Source organism: Taudactylus pleione, unplaced genomic scaffold (assembly GCF_031769625.1).
Source record: "Taudactylus pleione unplaced genomic scaffold, aTauple2 ptg000127l, whole genome shotgun sequence".
Classification (NCBI taxonomy): domain Eukaryota; kingdom Metazoa; phylum Chordata; class Amphibia; order Anura; family Myobatrachidae; genus Taudactylus; species Taudactylus pleione.
Window position 1 is genome coordinate 9,304,966 of NW_028284529.1, and position 16,533 is coordinate 9,321,498.

The window sequence follows — 16,533 nt, forward strand, 5'->3', positions numbered from 1 at the left end:
GCCTGTCTTTAGACGCTCCTGCATGGGTCCAAAGTATTAAGTATAAGCAACATTGTCTGCCCCTCCCCAGTTTATAAAATGGTACTTTAATGTTATAAGCTAATATACTGCATAATCTGTAAACTGTATTTATTTAATTTTTTTTTCTTTCTATTTCACTTTGCAATTTCCTTAATCTGTAGAAGAATGGCAAACTATTTCTTGTGACTTTGACTGGGAATGGAACTTTCCCAACTGTGGCGGTGCCATTGATGGCAAACACATGAGGATTACCCCACCTGCCAAATCAGTATCTTACTACTACAATTATAAAGGATATTCAGTGTAGTCCTGATGGCAATTGTTAACGCCAACTATGAATTCATATTTGTTGATGTGGGGAAAAATGGCCGGGCCTCTGATGGTGGATCATTTAAAAACACTCTGTTCTATGAAAAAATGAGCACCAACAGCCTGAATCTACCACCCAGCGAACAACGCATAAACGGATTAAATTTTGTTTTCGTTGTCGATGAGGCATTTGCCCTACATGAGCATCTATTAAAGTCTTACACCCAAAGGGCTTTGACAAGGGAAAGGCGTATTTTTAACTATAGGCTGTCTAGGGCACTACGGACAGTCGAGAATGCTTTTGGCATTTTAAGTAACAGATTCCGGGTATTTTACACTGCCATCGATATTCACATCAATAAAATTGATTGGGTGGTTCTGGCCTCTTGTACTCTGCACAATTTACTGCGGAGGAGGAGTTCCACTCAAAGCCAACTCTCATTACCAACAGATTTTTCTGAACCCATAGATAACATGTGGCCCTCTCTGTGCTGCCCATCAATCCCTAATGTTGGCACATCAGGGGCTAAAGAGGTCAAGGAGCGGTACCTGGCCAATTTTAACGGGGAAGGGTCTGTGTCATCGCAGAATAACCATATAGCCTACTTTATCAAATCAAATAAAGTTATTCTGGGAAAAGTTGTTTCATTACACAAATGAAATAATTGTACGAAATTAAAATTATTTTGGGAAACAATAATAAATTAGTCTTCTTATTTTCTAATACATTATTTATAATATGTATATACAGTGCATCTGGAAAGTATTCACAACGCTTCACTTTTTCCTCATTTTGTTATGTTATAGCCTTATTCCAAAATTGAATAAATTCATTTTTGTCCTCAAAATTCTGCACACAATACCCCATAATGACAGCATGTAAAAAAAATTTTGGCGATTTTTGAAAATGTAATAAAAAAAACAACTAAGAAATCATATGTACATAAGTATTCACAACCTTTGCTCAATACTTTGTTGATGCACCTTTGGCAGCAATTACAGCCTCAAGTCTTTTTGAATATGATGCCACAAGCTTGGCACACCTATCTTTGGGCAGTTTCACCCATTCCTCTTTGCAGCACCTGTCAAGCTCCATCGGGTTGGATGGGAAGCGTCGGTGCACAGCCATTTTCAGATCCCTCCAGAGATGTTCAATCGGATTCAAGTCTGGGCTCTGGCTGGGCCACTCAAGGACATACACAGAGTTGTTCTGAAGCCACTCCTTTGATATCTTGGCTGTGTGCTTAGGGTCATTGTCCTGCTGAAAGATGAACCGTCACCCCAGTTTGAGGTCAAGAGCGCTCTAGAGCAGGTTTTCATGCAGGATGTCTCTGTACATTGCAGCATTCATCTTTCCTTCTATCCTGACTAGTCTCCCAGTTCCTGCCGCTGAAAAACATCCCCACAGCATGATGCTGCCACCACCATGCTTCACTGTAGGGATAGTATTGGCCTGGTGATGAGCGGTGTCTGGTCTCCTCCAAACATAATGCCTGGCATTCACACCAAAGAGTTCAATCTTTGTCTCATCATGGTCTGAGAGTCCTTCAGGTGCATTTTGGCAAACTCCAGGTGGGCTGCCATGTGCTTTTTACTAAGGAGTGGCTTTCGTCTGGCCACTCTACCATACAGGCCTGATTGGTGGATTGCTGCAGAGATGGTTGTCCTTCTGGAGGGTTCTCCTCTCTCCACAGAGGATTGCTGTAGCTCTGACAGAGTGACTATTGGGTTCTTGGTCACCTCCCTGACTAGGGCTCTTCTCTCACGATCGCTCAGTTTAGACAGCCGGCCAACTCTAGGAAGAGTCCTGGTGGTTCTGAACTTCTTCCTTTTTATGAATGATGGAGGCCACTGTGCTCATTGGGACCTTCAAAGCAGCAAATATTTTTCTGTACCCTTCCCCAGATTTGTGCCTCAGGACAATCCTGTCTTGGAGGTCTACAGACAATTCCTTGGACTTCATGCTTGGTTTGTGCTCTGACCTGCACTGTCAAGTGGGGACCTTTATATAGACAGGTGTATGCCTTTCAAAATCATGTCCAATCAACTGAATTTACCACAGGTGGACTCCAAATAAGCTGTAGGAACATCTCAAGGATAATCAGTGGAAACAGGATGCACCTGAGCTCAATTTTGAGCTTCATGGCAAAGGCTGTGAATACTTATGTACATGTGATTTCTTAGTGTTTTTTTTTATTAAATTGGCAAAAATCTCAAAAAAACTTTACATGTTGTCATTGTCGGGTATTGTATGTAAAAAATAACTTATTCCATTTTGTAATAAGGCTGTAACATAACAAAATGTAGAAAAAGTGAAGCGTTGTGAATACTTTCTGGAGGTCTACAGACAATTCCTTGGACTTCATGCTTGGTTTGTGCTCTGACATGCACTGTCAAGTGTGGGACCTTATATAGACAGGTGTATGCCTTTCAAAATCATGTCCAATCAACTTGGCTCACACTAAGTGTGCCGGGCCAGTTCCCGCACTTCCGGATTTGCCTTCTATTGTGGAATGCAAACTGGAAGTTTAACTGCTCCGGCTTGCGTGCACTTCCAGGTGCTGTTAGCCGGGAGCAATGAGCAGTGAGCTGAAGGCACTGACCGGATGCCTTGTTGCCATCGCGTTGGTGGCATGGGTCCTGAATGAGTCGGGGGCTGGTGGCCAAAAGGGGCTCGTAGACAGTACAGTGGTGAGTGCAGTGTGCTTTATGCCCCATCCTACAGTATGTGGAACTACAACTCCCAGCAGTCTTATAACTGTGGTGGGACTACAACTCCCACCATTATGTGGCTTCAGTAATCCTATATATCTATAGAGCTCTCTATCTAAAATGTATACATATATGTATGGTTCGCATGTGTTTTGACCTCTTGCCATGTATATTGTATATAGTGTATATATGTATTATACAGTATATGCTGTCAATGCCAGGCAGAATGTTCTTTTTTTTTGGTAATAGCTATTTTCTGTTTTTGTCATCTCAGAATGTTTTGATAGTGAGTGAGGTTGGCAAATGGAAGGGGAATGACATTGTTTGGGGATGCATATCCCTTTTGTGGTTTTGTATAGCGAACACTGGATTTGTGCGCCTGGTTCTGGGCAAATGTGGAGGAGATGTTGGACGCAGTGGAGCGGTATTTTTCATCTGGGTTGTGCTGCATGTGCATCCCGATAATGTTTGTGCAGATTTGCAGCAGTTAGATACATGGTGTAGGTGTAGGGTGATCTGTGATAAGCAGGCTAGGGGTAGGTGATTGCAGTAATGCCTATGCCACCTGTCAGAGGAACCAAGCCAATAAGGAGGGAAAACAAGAAAACAGCTTAAGGTCCAGTAAGTAACCCATCGGGGTTTCTGCCGACCACAATACAGATCTTACATAAATATTTGAAATAAGCTGAAACAACTTCTCTGGGTGTCCTCCATCAAACAGAATTGTAAATAGGTACAGAGGACGGCACTCTCGGACTGCAAAAAATAATTATTATTTTTGCAATCCGAGAGTGCCGCCCTCTTTTACTATATATATATATATATATATATATATATATATAAATATATATTTCACCCCAGTCCACCTAGTGGCCACCTGTATCTGAGAGTGGGGGCACTATGCTGAAGCTTTGCCTAGGTTGCCTATAGCCCTTGCACCGGCCCTGTCTGTATCCACCCTTAGTGGTGCCTAACCCTAACCTCCCCACAGTGGTGCCTAACCCTAACCCCCCCTCAGGGCTGAAACTAGGGTTCTTGTCACCTGGGGCAAGACAGTAATTTGGTGCCCCCCCCGGTAATTCCCCCATAGTAATGCCCCCTGCAGCAGTGCCCCCATAGTAATGCCCCCTTCAGCAGTGCACCTATAGTAATGCCCCTGTACTAGTGGCCATATGGTAATGTCCCCATAGTAATGCTCCTGTAGTGCCCATATGGTAATGCCCATGTAGTGACCAAATAGTAATACCACCTAGTAATGCCCCTGTAGAGCCACTGGTAATGCCACCTGCAGAGCCCCCTGGTAATGCCCCTGTAGAGCCCCCTGGTAATGCCCCTGTAGGTAATGCCACTGTAGTCCCCCCGTAGAGCCCCCTGGTAATGCCACCTGTAGTGCCCACTAATGATACCCCTGTAGAGCCCCCTGGTAATGCCCCTGTAGAGCCCCCTGGTGATGTCCCTGTAGTGCCCCCTTGTAATGCCCCTGTAGTGCCCCCTGTTAATGCCCCATAGTGCCACATACACACACACAAAAAAAATACTTACCTTAAACCCCGCTCCTGTGACTGCCGCAGTCGGGTCCGTCCGGCTGCTCCTCGGAACTATGGGAGAGACGTCATTAGTGCCTGTGGGGAGAGCCGGAAGCTGGAGTTCAAGAGAGAACTCCAGCCTCCGGCTAGCACGGCGCTGTAGAGAAGGAGCTGGGCGCCCGCTGATAATAACATCTCAGCGGGCGTCCGGCTTGGAGTCTCCCTGCGGCGCCAGGCTGGAGGACACTGGCGCCGGGAGCAGCGGCGCACCCGGAGCACGTGCACCTCCAGCCCCCCCTAGTTGCGGCCCTGCCCCCCCTTCCCCTTGCCTAACCCTCCCTGGGGGGCGTAACCCTAAGTGCCTAAAACTAACCCTCCCCCCATGACTCAGTTTACAGTCCACGCTTACTTTTGTTCAGGATGCCGGCTGTCAGGATTTTGGCGTCTGGCTAAAGATAGGTGTCAGGATTTAGACGCCTATCTTTAGTACCAGGCTGGGCTTTCTGCATTGGGATTCCGACAGCCGGCATCCCGTTTACCATTTACCTTTGCTTTTTTTCTAGATTTACTAGAACACCTAACCATTCAAATTATAATTTATGTCGTTTTTTTAACTAAAAAATTATGACATTTATAAAAATAAATATATAAATGTCATCTTAAATTTCATTTTGGATTTATACATCACCAAAAAAAACCACAAACAACTTTATTGGATTTATAAATTTTTTTATCCACAAAAACAAAAAAAAGGCTAAAGGTTAAGATTTCTGGACAGGATTCAATTACTTTAACCAAGCCAATGAGTGCCTCCAGAATAAAGAATACTTCAATCTATAAAATAAGGCACATGAACATTTGGTCATATATAGCTGTGACCAAAACAGAAATGCAGGTATAACTGGGTAAATGATAAGATCCAGAAATATCCATACAGTTTCCACAGAAGTCCCCACGAAATATACAGATGCCTATTGTCCAGCAACATGGCCAATTGAAGTGGAGAAACTATCCTTATGGTAGGATGACCAAGTTATCATCATCCTCAAGAATGAGCAGGAGAAAAAGGACAGATCAATTTTTAAAACATGATAAAAAACAGAATTGAAAAAAAATCACAAATTAAAAAACTGATCATTGCTTTGAAGAGTGGACTGTGCTGAGTGCAAGCTACTCGTGGATGTGTCATGGAAATGGGATGGTGGCACAGGGCTTCCCGACGCATAATGGGGATAGGAGTGTGGAGGAGGATTTGGGGGATACGGCGGTGGGTGATGAAAACTAGCTGATTCTGGTGGAGTGGGTTGTGGTGGGTTATATGGGGTTAGTGTTGTGGTTTCATCCAAATGTCCGATCAAACTACGCCTCATATATCACACCGTTAAAATAGCTGATGTTTGGGCTGCATTTTATGCATATCATTGGCGATGTTCAAGCCAAAAATAACAAATTCATCCATGGGAGTTTGAAGAACCTCCTCCACACGCTTTTAAAATTGAGGTCTTTGAAACCCTTGACGCCGTCCTCTGCTTCTTGACAGCTGGCTCTGGTGGGGGTGGTGGCGGCGCTTCTAGATCCGTCTCCTCTAGTTCTGCATGCTCACTGGTTGGAGCTTCAGGATCCACTTCCGACTGAACGAACTAGGAGAGAAACAAATGTTAAGGCTTTTTAATAAAATACATGACATAATGGTTATTTCACCTATTCAAACATTAATAACAATATACAGAAAGTTAAATTGGTTTTGGGGAAAACAATTAATTTTAACCATTCAACTGCTGGACTCTTTTGTACTCCAGACATATTACTGTACCTATAAAAAAAACATGGCTAAACAAAAAACATTAGCAGTATATACTTATTGATGTACTTACGAGATCCTGACTCCTGATCAGCCTCAGGAAAGATGTCATCCTCGTCTGGATCCAGTGAGCTTCTCGACCGCTTCTCTGGCTCTTTCTCAAGGACAAAGGCGAGGAGGTCATAGTACCATAAAGATGGTTTCCGCACTTTGTCAGTCCCTGCTCCTGAACGTTTGGCATCTGTATATTTACGATGCTCCCATAGGAACACTGTATGGAAATTCTGGATCTTTTGTTTTACCCAACATACGTCTGCAATCTTTTTTTGGGTCCTGCTATACATGACCAATTTGTCATATGCCTTATTTTTGAGGTCACCATCAGATTATTCTTTAATCTTGACCTTCCGAAGGCACTCATTGGCTTGGTAGAGATCAAGGAATCCTGTCCAGAATTCACGATTACCAGCCATTTCTGAAATAAAATTTGGAGAAAAAAAACATTATTAAATTCATTACAAACACTGTTATTGAGAGCACTATTACTGAGGGCATAACATAAGGGACAATAGTGATGTGAAAATTGTATAATGGCCGCATATTCAGAACGCAAAATGAAAGATACACTACTACTGTGGCCATTAAGGGGCATATTTACTTCTATCTTCATTATATATGCAGATTGTAGTATGATATTTTCGCCTAAAATCAAATTGCGAATTTAGCCAATATCACAAGGATTTATTGCAAATCCCTTGCAGGGACAGAGCTTGCGATAAAGCTCTGCCCCTGCGAATCCCCACCACAACCTGCCCACATGCAACGACCAGCCACCGCTACATCACCCCACGACTGGGCCCCCCTCCCCGCGATTCCCGCGATTCCCCCCTCCTATATGTATTAGGGACACCAATAATGTGGACATTCTGTAAGGGGCATGACTATTTCATAAGATTATTGTGCCCTTCAACATTCCCTATTATCTACGTTAACATACTGTACAGTATGTTTGGAAATATATATAATTATAGTGCCCCTTATACAGTGCCCCCAGTACTGCCACTTTTGCAGTGCCCCAGTAGTGCCCTTTATACAGTGCCCCAATTGTGCCACTCATATAGTGCCCCTTATACAGTGCCCACAGTGGTGCCCCTTATGCAGTGCCCCCAGTAGTGTCCCTTATACAGTGCCCCGAATTGTACCCCTTATATAGTGCACCTTATGCAGTGCCCCCAATTGTGCCCCTTATATAGTGCCCCTTAAACAGTACCCCCCAGTAGTGGTTCCCCTATGCAGTGCCCCAGTAGTGGCCCCCCTTATATAGTGCCATTATATAGTAGGGTTCCATTGTGTACAATGGTGGGCAGTGTGTCGAATGATGCATACATGGTACATTGGTGGACAGTGTAATCAATGGTGGGCAGTGGTATCGGTACTTACCAATATCCCATGCACTGCAAGGTGCCCACAAACCAGCTTTTTGCTTTGCAGCAGGGTATTTATGTCAAAATGGAGGATGGGGAGTGTCCAGGGAGTGGCAAAATACAACAATATCGTTGATCGTTGATATCATTGACACTGAATGATATGAATGATTTGACAACGATATCGTCCAAGTTGACCTGCATGTACGGACGACCATAGATATCGTTATCGTCCATGCGGGAACGCTCATTGTTGGTCGTTCGTTGCTTGTTCGCAGCATAAAAATGAACTATATGATCGATTTATCATTAAATAATATCGTTATCGTTCATATTTACTAAAGTGAGAGTTTTAGAAATGGAGATGTTACCCATGGCAACAAATCAGATTCTAGCTATTATCTCCTAGAAGGTGCTAGTCAGTGGCGTCCCTGCCTGCGGTGACACCCGGTGTGGGGAGGGATGCCATGTGCCTGCTGAAAAAGGGGCATGGCCTCGGGCAAGGGGCATGGCCTTGGGGAGGGGCCTCGCTGCCCAAACCCGATTCCAGGCCTGTGGCCATGGTAAGCAAACTTATCAATGGGGTGGTGCCAGTGGGGGGTGCAGGAGGTGCGGGCACGGGCAGTGCCGGCTCCCTCACTGTGACAGGAGCTGAGTGCTGCACTTAATACTACAGTGCAGCACCTGGCTACTGTCACTGAGGGGGAGCCTGCACCTTGGTGTCACCCCTCGGCGGGTGACACCCGGGTGTGGGCCGCACCCCTCGCACCCCCCTTGTGACGCCACTGGTGCTAGTTAAATGTTAAGTAGAATCTGATTGGTTGCTTTGGGCAACATCTCCATTTATAAAAACTCTCACTTTAGTAAGTATACCCCTTAGAGCCTTGCACATAATGCAGCTGCAATTCCAAATGTTTCCAGCAATTGAAAGTCCTATGCAAACATACGCCTGTATTCTGAGTTGGGCAAATCTATGCAACCACACCGCCCCCTGCCTTCCGGAGACTAGAGCGGCCATCATCTTTGTCCAAGTTGCGTATGTCGGTCACAACGCATACACAGTTTACTAAAAATCGGATTGCGTGCAACTCAGCATTAGGCCTTTAGGGTGTGCAGCCAAAGTAAAAGTGACAGAAAAGCAAATTGAGGAAGGACCTTTCTATATAATTCTTTCTCCACTGACTCCATTCATTTGAATGCAGTGAAAGAAAGTACTTTCCCCATAGAAAAACAATTGGATTGCATCTGGTCTCCTACACAATTACCGATGTGCTCACAATCCCACTATGTGTACGATTTCCCCCTGACCTCTCCTCGGGAGCTCCCCGGCAGTCGTGGGCACGATTTGGTCTGAAAAAGCTGCCAATGTGACACATGATCTATCGTGCCTCCAAAACTATCCAGTGCATCATGACTTGAGATTGTCAGATCTGCCCTACAGCACAGCAGATCTGAAGATGCGATGTGTGACCTGCGAGGACACGCATCGCATCGTGATCGTGAGTGGGGACTCACGATTTGGGCATATTTTACATGATCTGTCATTCCGATGTGTCGGAATCGGCCAGATCGGGTAACATATCGCCATGTGTGTAGGCACCTTTAGTATGCAACTTTTTTCCTGGGGAAGAAAAGTGGTATCATTTATTATGACATATTTAAGCCTCTTAAAATTGGTTAAAATGTAGAAAAAATAATAAACAGGTAAAAAATCTGAACAATTGAGTTTTAAGTAAAATCTAGAAATAGATGTAAACCTGGTAGATGTGTCCGCATAATACATTGCAAAATAACGTCAATACGTTTTATATGGTGGACATGTGGAAACACCATCTAAAGATAACCATGAAGCTAAGCGGAAAAACACTCAGCTAGATTTATCAGCAAATCAAACTCTTTATATAGTTCCCTTAGTGTTTTTATACTCTTTCCACTAATCCAAAAAAAAATCACTTACAGCGCTGTCCTCTGCTGCGTAAGGTCATATGTATAGCATTTATTGTACATATTCATAATATACGTAGCTATAATGTTATGTGCACCATTAAATACAACTCACACAAAAGGAAATGTATTTACTAATAGTGACTGAAAAGTTAGTGCAGGTTGATTAACATGACAAGCTCCTTGTAAAACAAAACTTCAAAGGTATGATTCAATTATATGGAAGGACAGTTGAATGAGCATTTACAGCCAATAATATAATCTGCCAACCCTGTCAGCATTTCAAAATTGACTGTGGACATATCGAGACAATCTTGGTGCCATGCATACAAATGATATAAATAATTTGCTGGAATTGGTAGCAGCATAGGTTTGTTAAACACAGATGAAATCTCAGACTTAATCATAGGTCATATGGTCACTTGTGACTAGCTCCCTTGAGATAATATCCACCTGAATAACGAATGACTGAAGGCTTGTCCTCCATTCGCTTTGATGGCTGCAGTGCTTCAATCCTCATGTTAAATTGGGTTCACTGTAGCATGTCAGTTTCTACTTGGATAAACATTAGGAAAGTGGTTTCTACAGAAAGTAAAACAGGACATTTATGGATATATTTATTTGAATTAAGGGTGAAGATGTAGAAGGACAAGGAGAAAATTGTTTTGCTTTTCTATGCTGACATTTTTAACATTTTGTTGGCTGAGAGTTTAATATAATGCCAGGAAAAAGCCTTTTCACGTAAAGCGCACCTGTCAGCTAAACAAGTGGATGCAGTCGTTTTGTCTACTGGACCAGTATTCACAAAAAGGTATACTATTTCACAACATCACTATCCATGAGGTAATGCTCAAAGGGTCACACTATGAAACAAAATGTTGTGAGCTATGATAAATTGATTTGAATTGATAATGTTGTATTTTGTTATCTGTATTAAATATCAAAGAAGCTGAGATACATCATTAAATTGAATTAGCAGGTGGCAGTACAAAGTTATTCATAAACAAAGCAGAGGACTCGCTCAACTACCTGTAGATAGAATTTTTTGACTACTGTCAGCAGTGGCTGCCTCCGAGTATTGCCGGTTGTCATGTCCACGGGATGCAATCGGGAAACCGTCTGACGTGATCCCGACAGCCGGCTCCCCGACTGCTTTATCCCGGCGCGTGTTAAATGATAGGCGTCTATCTCTAGACGCCTATCATTTTCCCGACGCCAGGAGACAGGCGCCCGGCATCCCAATCGAAGGGATGCCGGGTGCCGTGAGCGGACAGCCGCGCGGGGGGGGGTTAGGTTTAGGGTGCAGCCGATTCCATGTCCACCAATAGCATCCTCATGCATTGAATGAGCGAGCTAGCTTTTCCATATTTAAGAAGGACAATTCAGGATTGCAGTAGTGGGAGGCAGTAAAGGAAAAATGCTTTATTGGTAAAATAAAGCATTTTCTCTAAAAAATAAGAGTTTTTGCAATATAATTATTTATTTTTAACTGCTACTGGAAGCCAAAGTCTATGCTTCCAAGGGAGTGCGTAAGTATGTATAGTATGGCTTGGTTGGATGCGCATAGGAGATATGGTATAAGCAGCGGTATCCTTTTAGCAGACAAAATTTTTCGGACGCAAAACACAAGGGTTTTTCGCCGATTTACAGGTGTTTTTTTACATTTTTTTTTGCAGTATCCAATTAAGTCCCGTTTTCTACGTGTGAAATCTTTCCATTTTTCTCCACTGCCGCGGTCGTGGGAAATAGGGCTTCTTATCATGGATTTGGAGAGAGGGCACCCGGCAAATGGGGGGGGTCGGAGGGCCGGGTGCCCTCTAGTGGCCGGCGCACCTAGGAAGCTGCCTAAGCTTGCCTAGTGGAAACGCCGGCCCTGTGTATGGGAGCAAATTACAGTCGATCATATGGTTTTAAACACTGAAAAAAGGACAAAAACAAATTTGTCTGAACAACCATTTTTTGCTATTTTCCAGTGTTTGTGAGCAAATGGACGATTGTCATTTGCTCCCATACATTACCAGGTTTTCATTCCAACCAGCCAGATTGGACAGATATCTGACAGAAAATTGTATATTGTGGATGCCCAGCTTTAGTTCATTTGTTAAATAGGCTAGAAAAAGTGTTCTATTGCCGCAGTAAGTGACAATTGAAAATATTTTATTACATATTTTTTTTCCATATTGATAAATAGGCCCTTAAACATGATGATTAATTTAATATTTTGGGTGTCAAAAGCTTTTCTTCAGCCTATGTACCCTTTCACTACTTTATCACTCTTAAATTTATGAAATGTCATATTTGTGGGACATTTGTAACTAAAATCCCAGAATCAGAATTGAGCCTATCTCTAATGTCTGACATATCTCATATTTATTGCTCAGATGGAAGGTGCGATGCCAGTTTACTGAAGTATTAAAAACAACTTCTCTTAATCCACTCTGCCAAAGCGTTAAATAATAGCCTTTACTGAGGATTTGTCAGCTCTTCTGCAGGCAGCTGGGTTCTGAACTGTTTACTTCACTGTCCTTCATTAAATCTCTTCAGTAAATACAATTGTCTGCTTCAGGCTATCAGAGCTTTCACGTTGGATGATGCTTTATGCATTAGCTGACTGTCAGACAGTACATTGATTTGTTCAAAGTAGAAGATACCATATTGTTGATATTTGCATGACTGTCAACACGCATTATATTTAAGAGCTCTATGTATTGTAATGCCACATGTAGCCTTTATCTGCCAACACCTGCACCACAATTTATTTACGCAGTTTTGGTTGTCTGAAGGTCAAAGTTAGATTACTAAAATGATTGCATATAAATAAATATACATAGGAATTTGCAAAGTTTAATCATGAGATATATTGACGAATTCTAATGATCAATAGGATTTGTAGTTGCAGATCCTCCATGAATGCCCGAAGATGAAAAATTTGTTTAACATTTGTGACATGTTTTTTTGAAGTTCAGTATAAGCAATGCATATTATTATTTTTTTTATTTAGGACCACATTTTCATTGGTGTATAGTAATCAATTACTTCTAATTTACTGGATCAGTTCTCCTTTTTAAAGAACCAAACTCCAGTCCTCAGGAAACCCTAACAGTGCATGTTTTCCAAGTTTCCTTACAGAATCACAAGTGAAATTATTAGCGGGTCGGGTATAGGATCCCGGCAGTCGGGATTCCAGTGGTCAGAATACCGACAGTGGCGGTTTGGGTATGGGATACTGGCAGCCGGGATGCTGGTGGTCAGAATCCCAACACAAGTAGGTAAGTGTCCAAACCCTAACCCTCCCCCCAACAATAACCCACCTTTCCTGCAGCCTAACCCTCTCCCCCTCGCCTAACATTAACCCTTCCCACCGCAGCCTAACCCTCCCCCTAGAGCCTAACCCTCGCCCTAACCCTAATATTTACTATTGGGATGCCGGCGGTCGGGATTCTGGAGCCTTTATTCTGAGCACTGCCATTCCGACCGCCGGGATGGTGACTGCATCCCATTATTAGCATTACCCTTGGATCTTTTAAAATGTCTCAGTAATCAATACACCTGTGCTCCAGTTTATAATCTTATACAGTATATGATCATGTGCAACTGTTCATAAACAATAATACCACAGAAAAAAAGGAATATTCCCTCCAGCACCCTGCAGCAATATCAACAAAAATACTTGAATCTTACACAGTGGCGTAACTAGGGCAGGGCGAGCGGGGTGCGTGCCCTGGGCGCCGTTGGACCGGCGGCGCGGGGGGGCGCCGCCGGCCATGGTACTGGCCCGCCCGCCCTAGTTAGCCAGTGTAGTGCCGACCACAATGAGTGCGGTCAGCGCTACACATTTACACAGGACCGGCGCTAGGCTTCCAGCGCTGGTCCTGTGCTGCACACCTGAGCCCGTTCCCTCCCCCTGAGCGCTTGCCCAATAGCGCTAGGAGGCGGACTCAGGCTGTGCATAACACACGCATCGCCGCCAGTGCTGGTGGCGATGCGTGTGTTAAACAGCAGCCAATGAGAGTCAGATAGATTCATTGTCAAACAGGACAAAACTGTAGTTAGCGTTGACTAAACAAGCTCTCAAGGAAGGTGGAGTAATGTAGAGGAAAAATAGTCAGCCAATCCAAAGAATTTCAATCTATCTTTTCGACAATAATGATGACATTTATTTAAAGCACTTGAATTTTAGATCTATATACTGTACATAAAAGGGATTCTCTTTCGATATAGTTATTTGAGAATACTACATAGTATTTTGTTACATTTGTTTTGCACATTGTCCAAGGATTCTTTCAAACTAAAATAAGGGAATACATTTTGAGAAATGTTAAGTTGTTTCAAGTATACACACCGCTTAACATACCGTAGTTACAGATGTTTTAATTATTCCTGATTTTGGGTGTATGGTTGCACTTTTGTAATTGGTATAGCTGCAATTAGTTTACGCTATCTCAATTTCACCCATTTTAGATATAGTAGATGTTCATTGCGAGTTCTTCTGGGGCCTTCTCCCTATAGCCTACCTCTTTCCTCTACTGACTGTCTCCCTGGATCCAGCAGTGCTATATCACTGTGTGAGGTGTTTCTCCCTGGTGGCTTGAATATTTTCACTGCATGAAAAAAGTAAGGACTTGGAGTGAGAGAGGGTGAGATCCTTTGTGCATAAGTTCCAGCAGCCCCATCATTGCATTCTGGCTACTGCCTCTGAGATATTGCTTCTGGCCTGCAGTTTCAGCATAGTGGAAGCTCCATCTGTCGTCTGGTAATTATAGTGTCTATTTTTCTTTAATATATCTTAACTTCCTAGGCACATCTTAGCCTCAGTTCTATTCAGGTCTACATCAACACCTCAATCCATCCTCTTGCAAATTGGACAGCGCTGTCTGATTCTCTCTTCCTACAGCTTGGACTTTTCAGCTTTCACTTTATCAGAAGTAGCTAAGGCAATGCTCTGCAGACTACTTATTTTTCATCTTGGTCTACTCCAGTATTAGCCCCATCTAGGACTCCAATAGTCCTTGGCACTCCATTTGAACCTACTATGCCTATTACCCAATTGCTCCTCTTGTCTCTTATTACCCCCTCCTGTAGAATACAAGCTCCCATGAACAAGATCATCCATCTAAGTCTCACTAGGTCCACGCTCCATCTATCTCACATGTCCCAGTCATGTCTTATGATGAATTGATTCTGTATGCATTTTGGTTAAGTAGCATTCTTTAATCTTATTCTGCATAACTGTTATGTTCATGTCTGTCTTGCCTGTCATTCATGTCCTTTGCCAACTTATTCTGTCTGCCATGTGATTTGGTTGAAATTGTATCCATTCATTTTTATTCTGCCTCTCTAAATGTCATTGGGGGCATTCAATTATTAATGAATGTATACTTATGTCATGGTTAGCTGTTGTATGTTGTATTTATGCTGTGTGACTCTGCTTTGTTTTTATGTTTCCCTACTTATTCAGGGCCAAATGCACTTTGTGGTGCCTTATAAATATTATAATAATTATTATTTTACTATAAAGTGAATGATCACATGCATTTGGAAGAAATTTAGCCTTCACTTCTGTTATCAGACTGCAGGGTGAAGTTTCTGCAAGACAAGACCTGGTATAAGCAGTTTTATATAGGGAAACAGGGAGACAGTTAGCCTCAGAGAAATAGGAACCATGCTTAATTAGGATAAAACTGGGATGGCGCTTAGCCTTTAAAAAAGTGTTGGCTCATGTGGACAGGACAATTGTTGCTCAACCAGATAGCCAATCTTATATTTAGTTGGCTGTTAGCTTAAGCTCGGTACATACTAGACGATAATTTGGATGATTTGACAATTACCAATGGAATGGAATGACAAATCGTTGAAATCATCCAGTGTGTATGTAATACACTGCTATGCACGGTATTATGCCTCTTCAGCTGCTCAGGAGGTCAGGAGCAGGTCACATGACCAGTGTCAGGCAGCGCTCTTTTGGAAGGGAGCAGCAGTTGACAGTAGCAGTTCCATGAGGCGGCAAAAATGGCTGGAACGTCATGCAGCCCTGTTACCTGAAATCAGAGCAGATCATAGCGGCAGGGCATCGTGAGAGCAGCTTGGGGGCTGTCGGCATCTTCCCTCTTCATAGATCGAGAGCTGGAGGTGAGACCGGAGGCATGTCCGGAGGCGCGGCCTGGGCGGAATGGACGATCCAACACCGGGGCTGAAACAGAAAGAGAGGCTGCACGTCAGAGACAGCCGGAGGGGTAAGAGGAAACACTAGCCCCTCTGGGAAAGCCCCTCAAGCAGCATACAGGCAGGCATAGACAGCATGTATCAAGTCATCCCTTCAGCTAGAATAAGAGCCGCCCTTACAGAAATGATAGACAGGACCCGAAAGAGCCCTATGATTATCTGCATAACACTAATAACTTAAAGGAGACAGATAGAGACTAAGCTACTGGGATCCTTCAGGTGAGTGATAAATAGTATGATTGGATTGTGTGTCATAGTCTAGTTACACTAACATTACAGTAGCTGTCGGATTTAACAGACGCTGAGGAGTCACTGTAAAGAGCCCTGTGGACTTCTGCTAAATACAGTCACTACTGCAGCTGGAGAAGATATAGTCAAATGAATACACTTGATAAACTACAAAGCTGCAACATAGTTACAGTACAGGGATCTTGCTAAAAGTTGCTACTGTAGCCTTTTCCTTGGAGACAAGTGTAACTAATCCCTCCTGCCAGTAGAAATATTCAGCAAAAAAAAGTTGGTTATATCCAGGAAAGGAGTCTAAACTGCCACTGCAAAGTAAGCTACATTACTC

General features: G+C 43.2%; 1 protein-coding gene across 1 annotated transcript; it reads right to left on the reverse strand.

Moving 5' to 3' along the window:
• Window positions 1–5,309: 5,309 nt before the first annotated feature.
• On the reverse strand, window positions 5,310–16,042 carry LOC148523829 (uncharacterized). Its single transcript, XM_088472655.1, has 3 exons — window positions 15,776–16,042; window positions 6,443–6,844; window positions 5,310–6,208 (listed from the first exon to the last, which is right to left on the reverse strand). The coding sequence occupies exons 2-3, from the start codon at window positions 6,608–6,610 to the stop codon at window positions 6,020–6,022; spliced, it is 357 nt and encodes a 118-aa protein (XP_088328781.1). The 5' UTR covers window positions 6,611–6,844; window positions 15,776–16,042; the 3' UTR covers window positions 5,310–6,019.
• Window positions 16,043–16,533: the final 491 nt, after the last annotated feature.

What these genes read in the sequence shown, in the direction of transcription:
- LOC148523829 (XM_088472655.1), bottom strand. Translation starts at nt 6,610, where the DNA reads ATGCCAAACGTTCAGGAGCAGGGACTGACAAAGTGCGGAAACCATCTT. An exon ending in TGATCAGGAGTCAGGATCTC is followed by an intron (nt 6,209 to 6,442) that starts GTAAGTACATCA and finishes TTTCTCTCCTAG; the next exon opens with TTCGTTCAGTCGGAAGTGGA.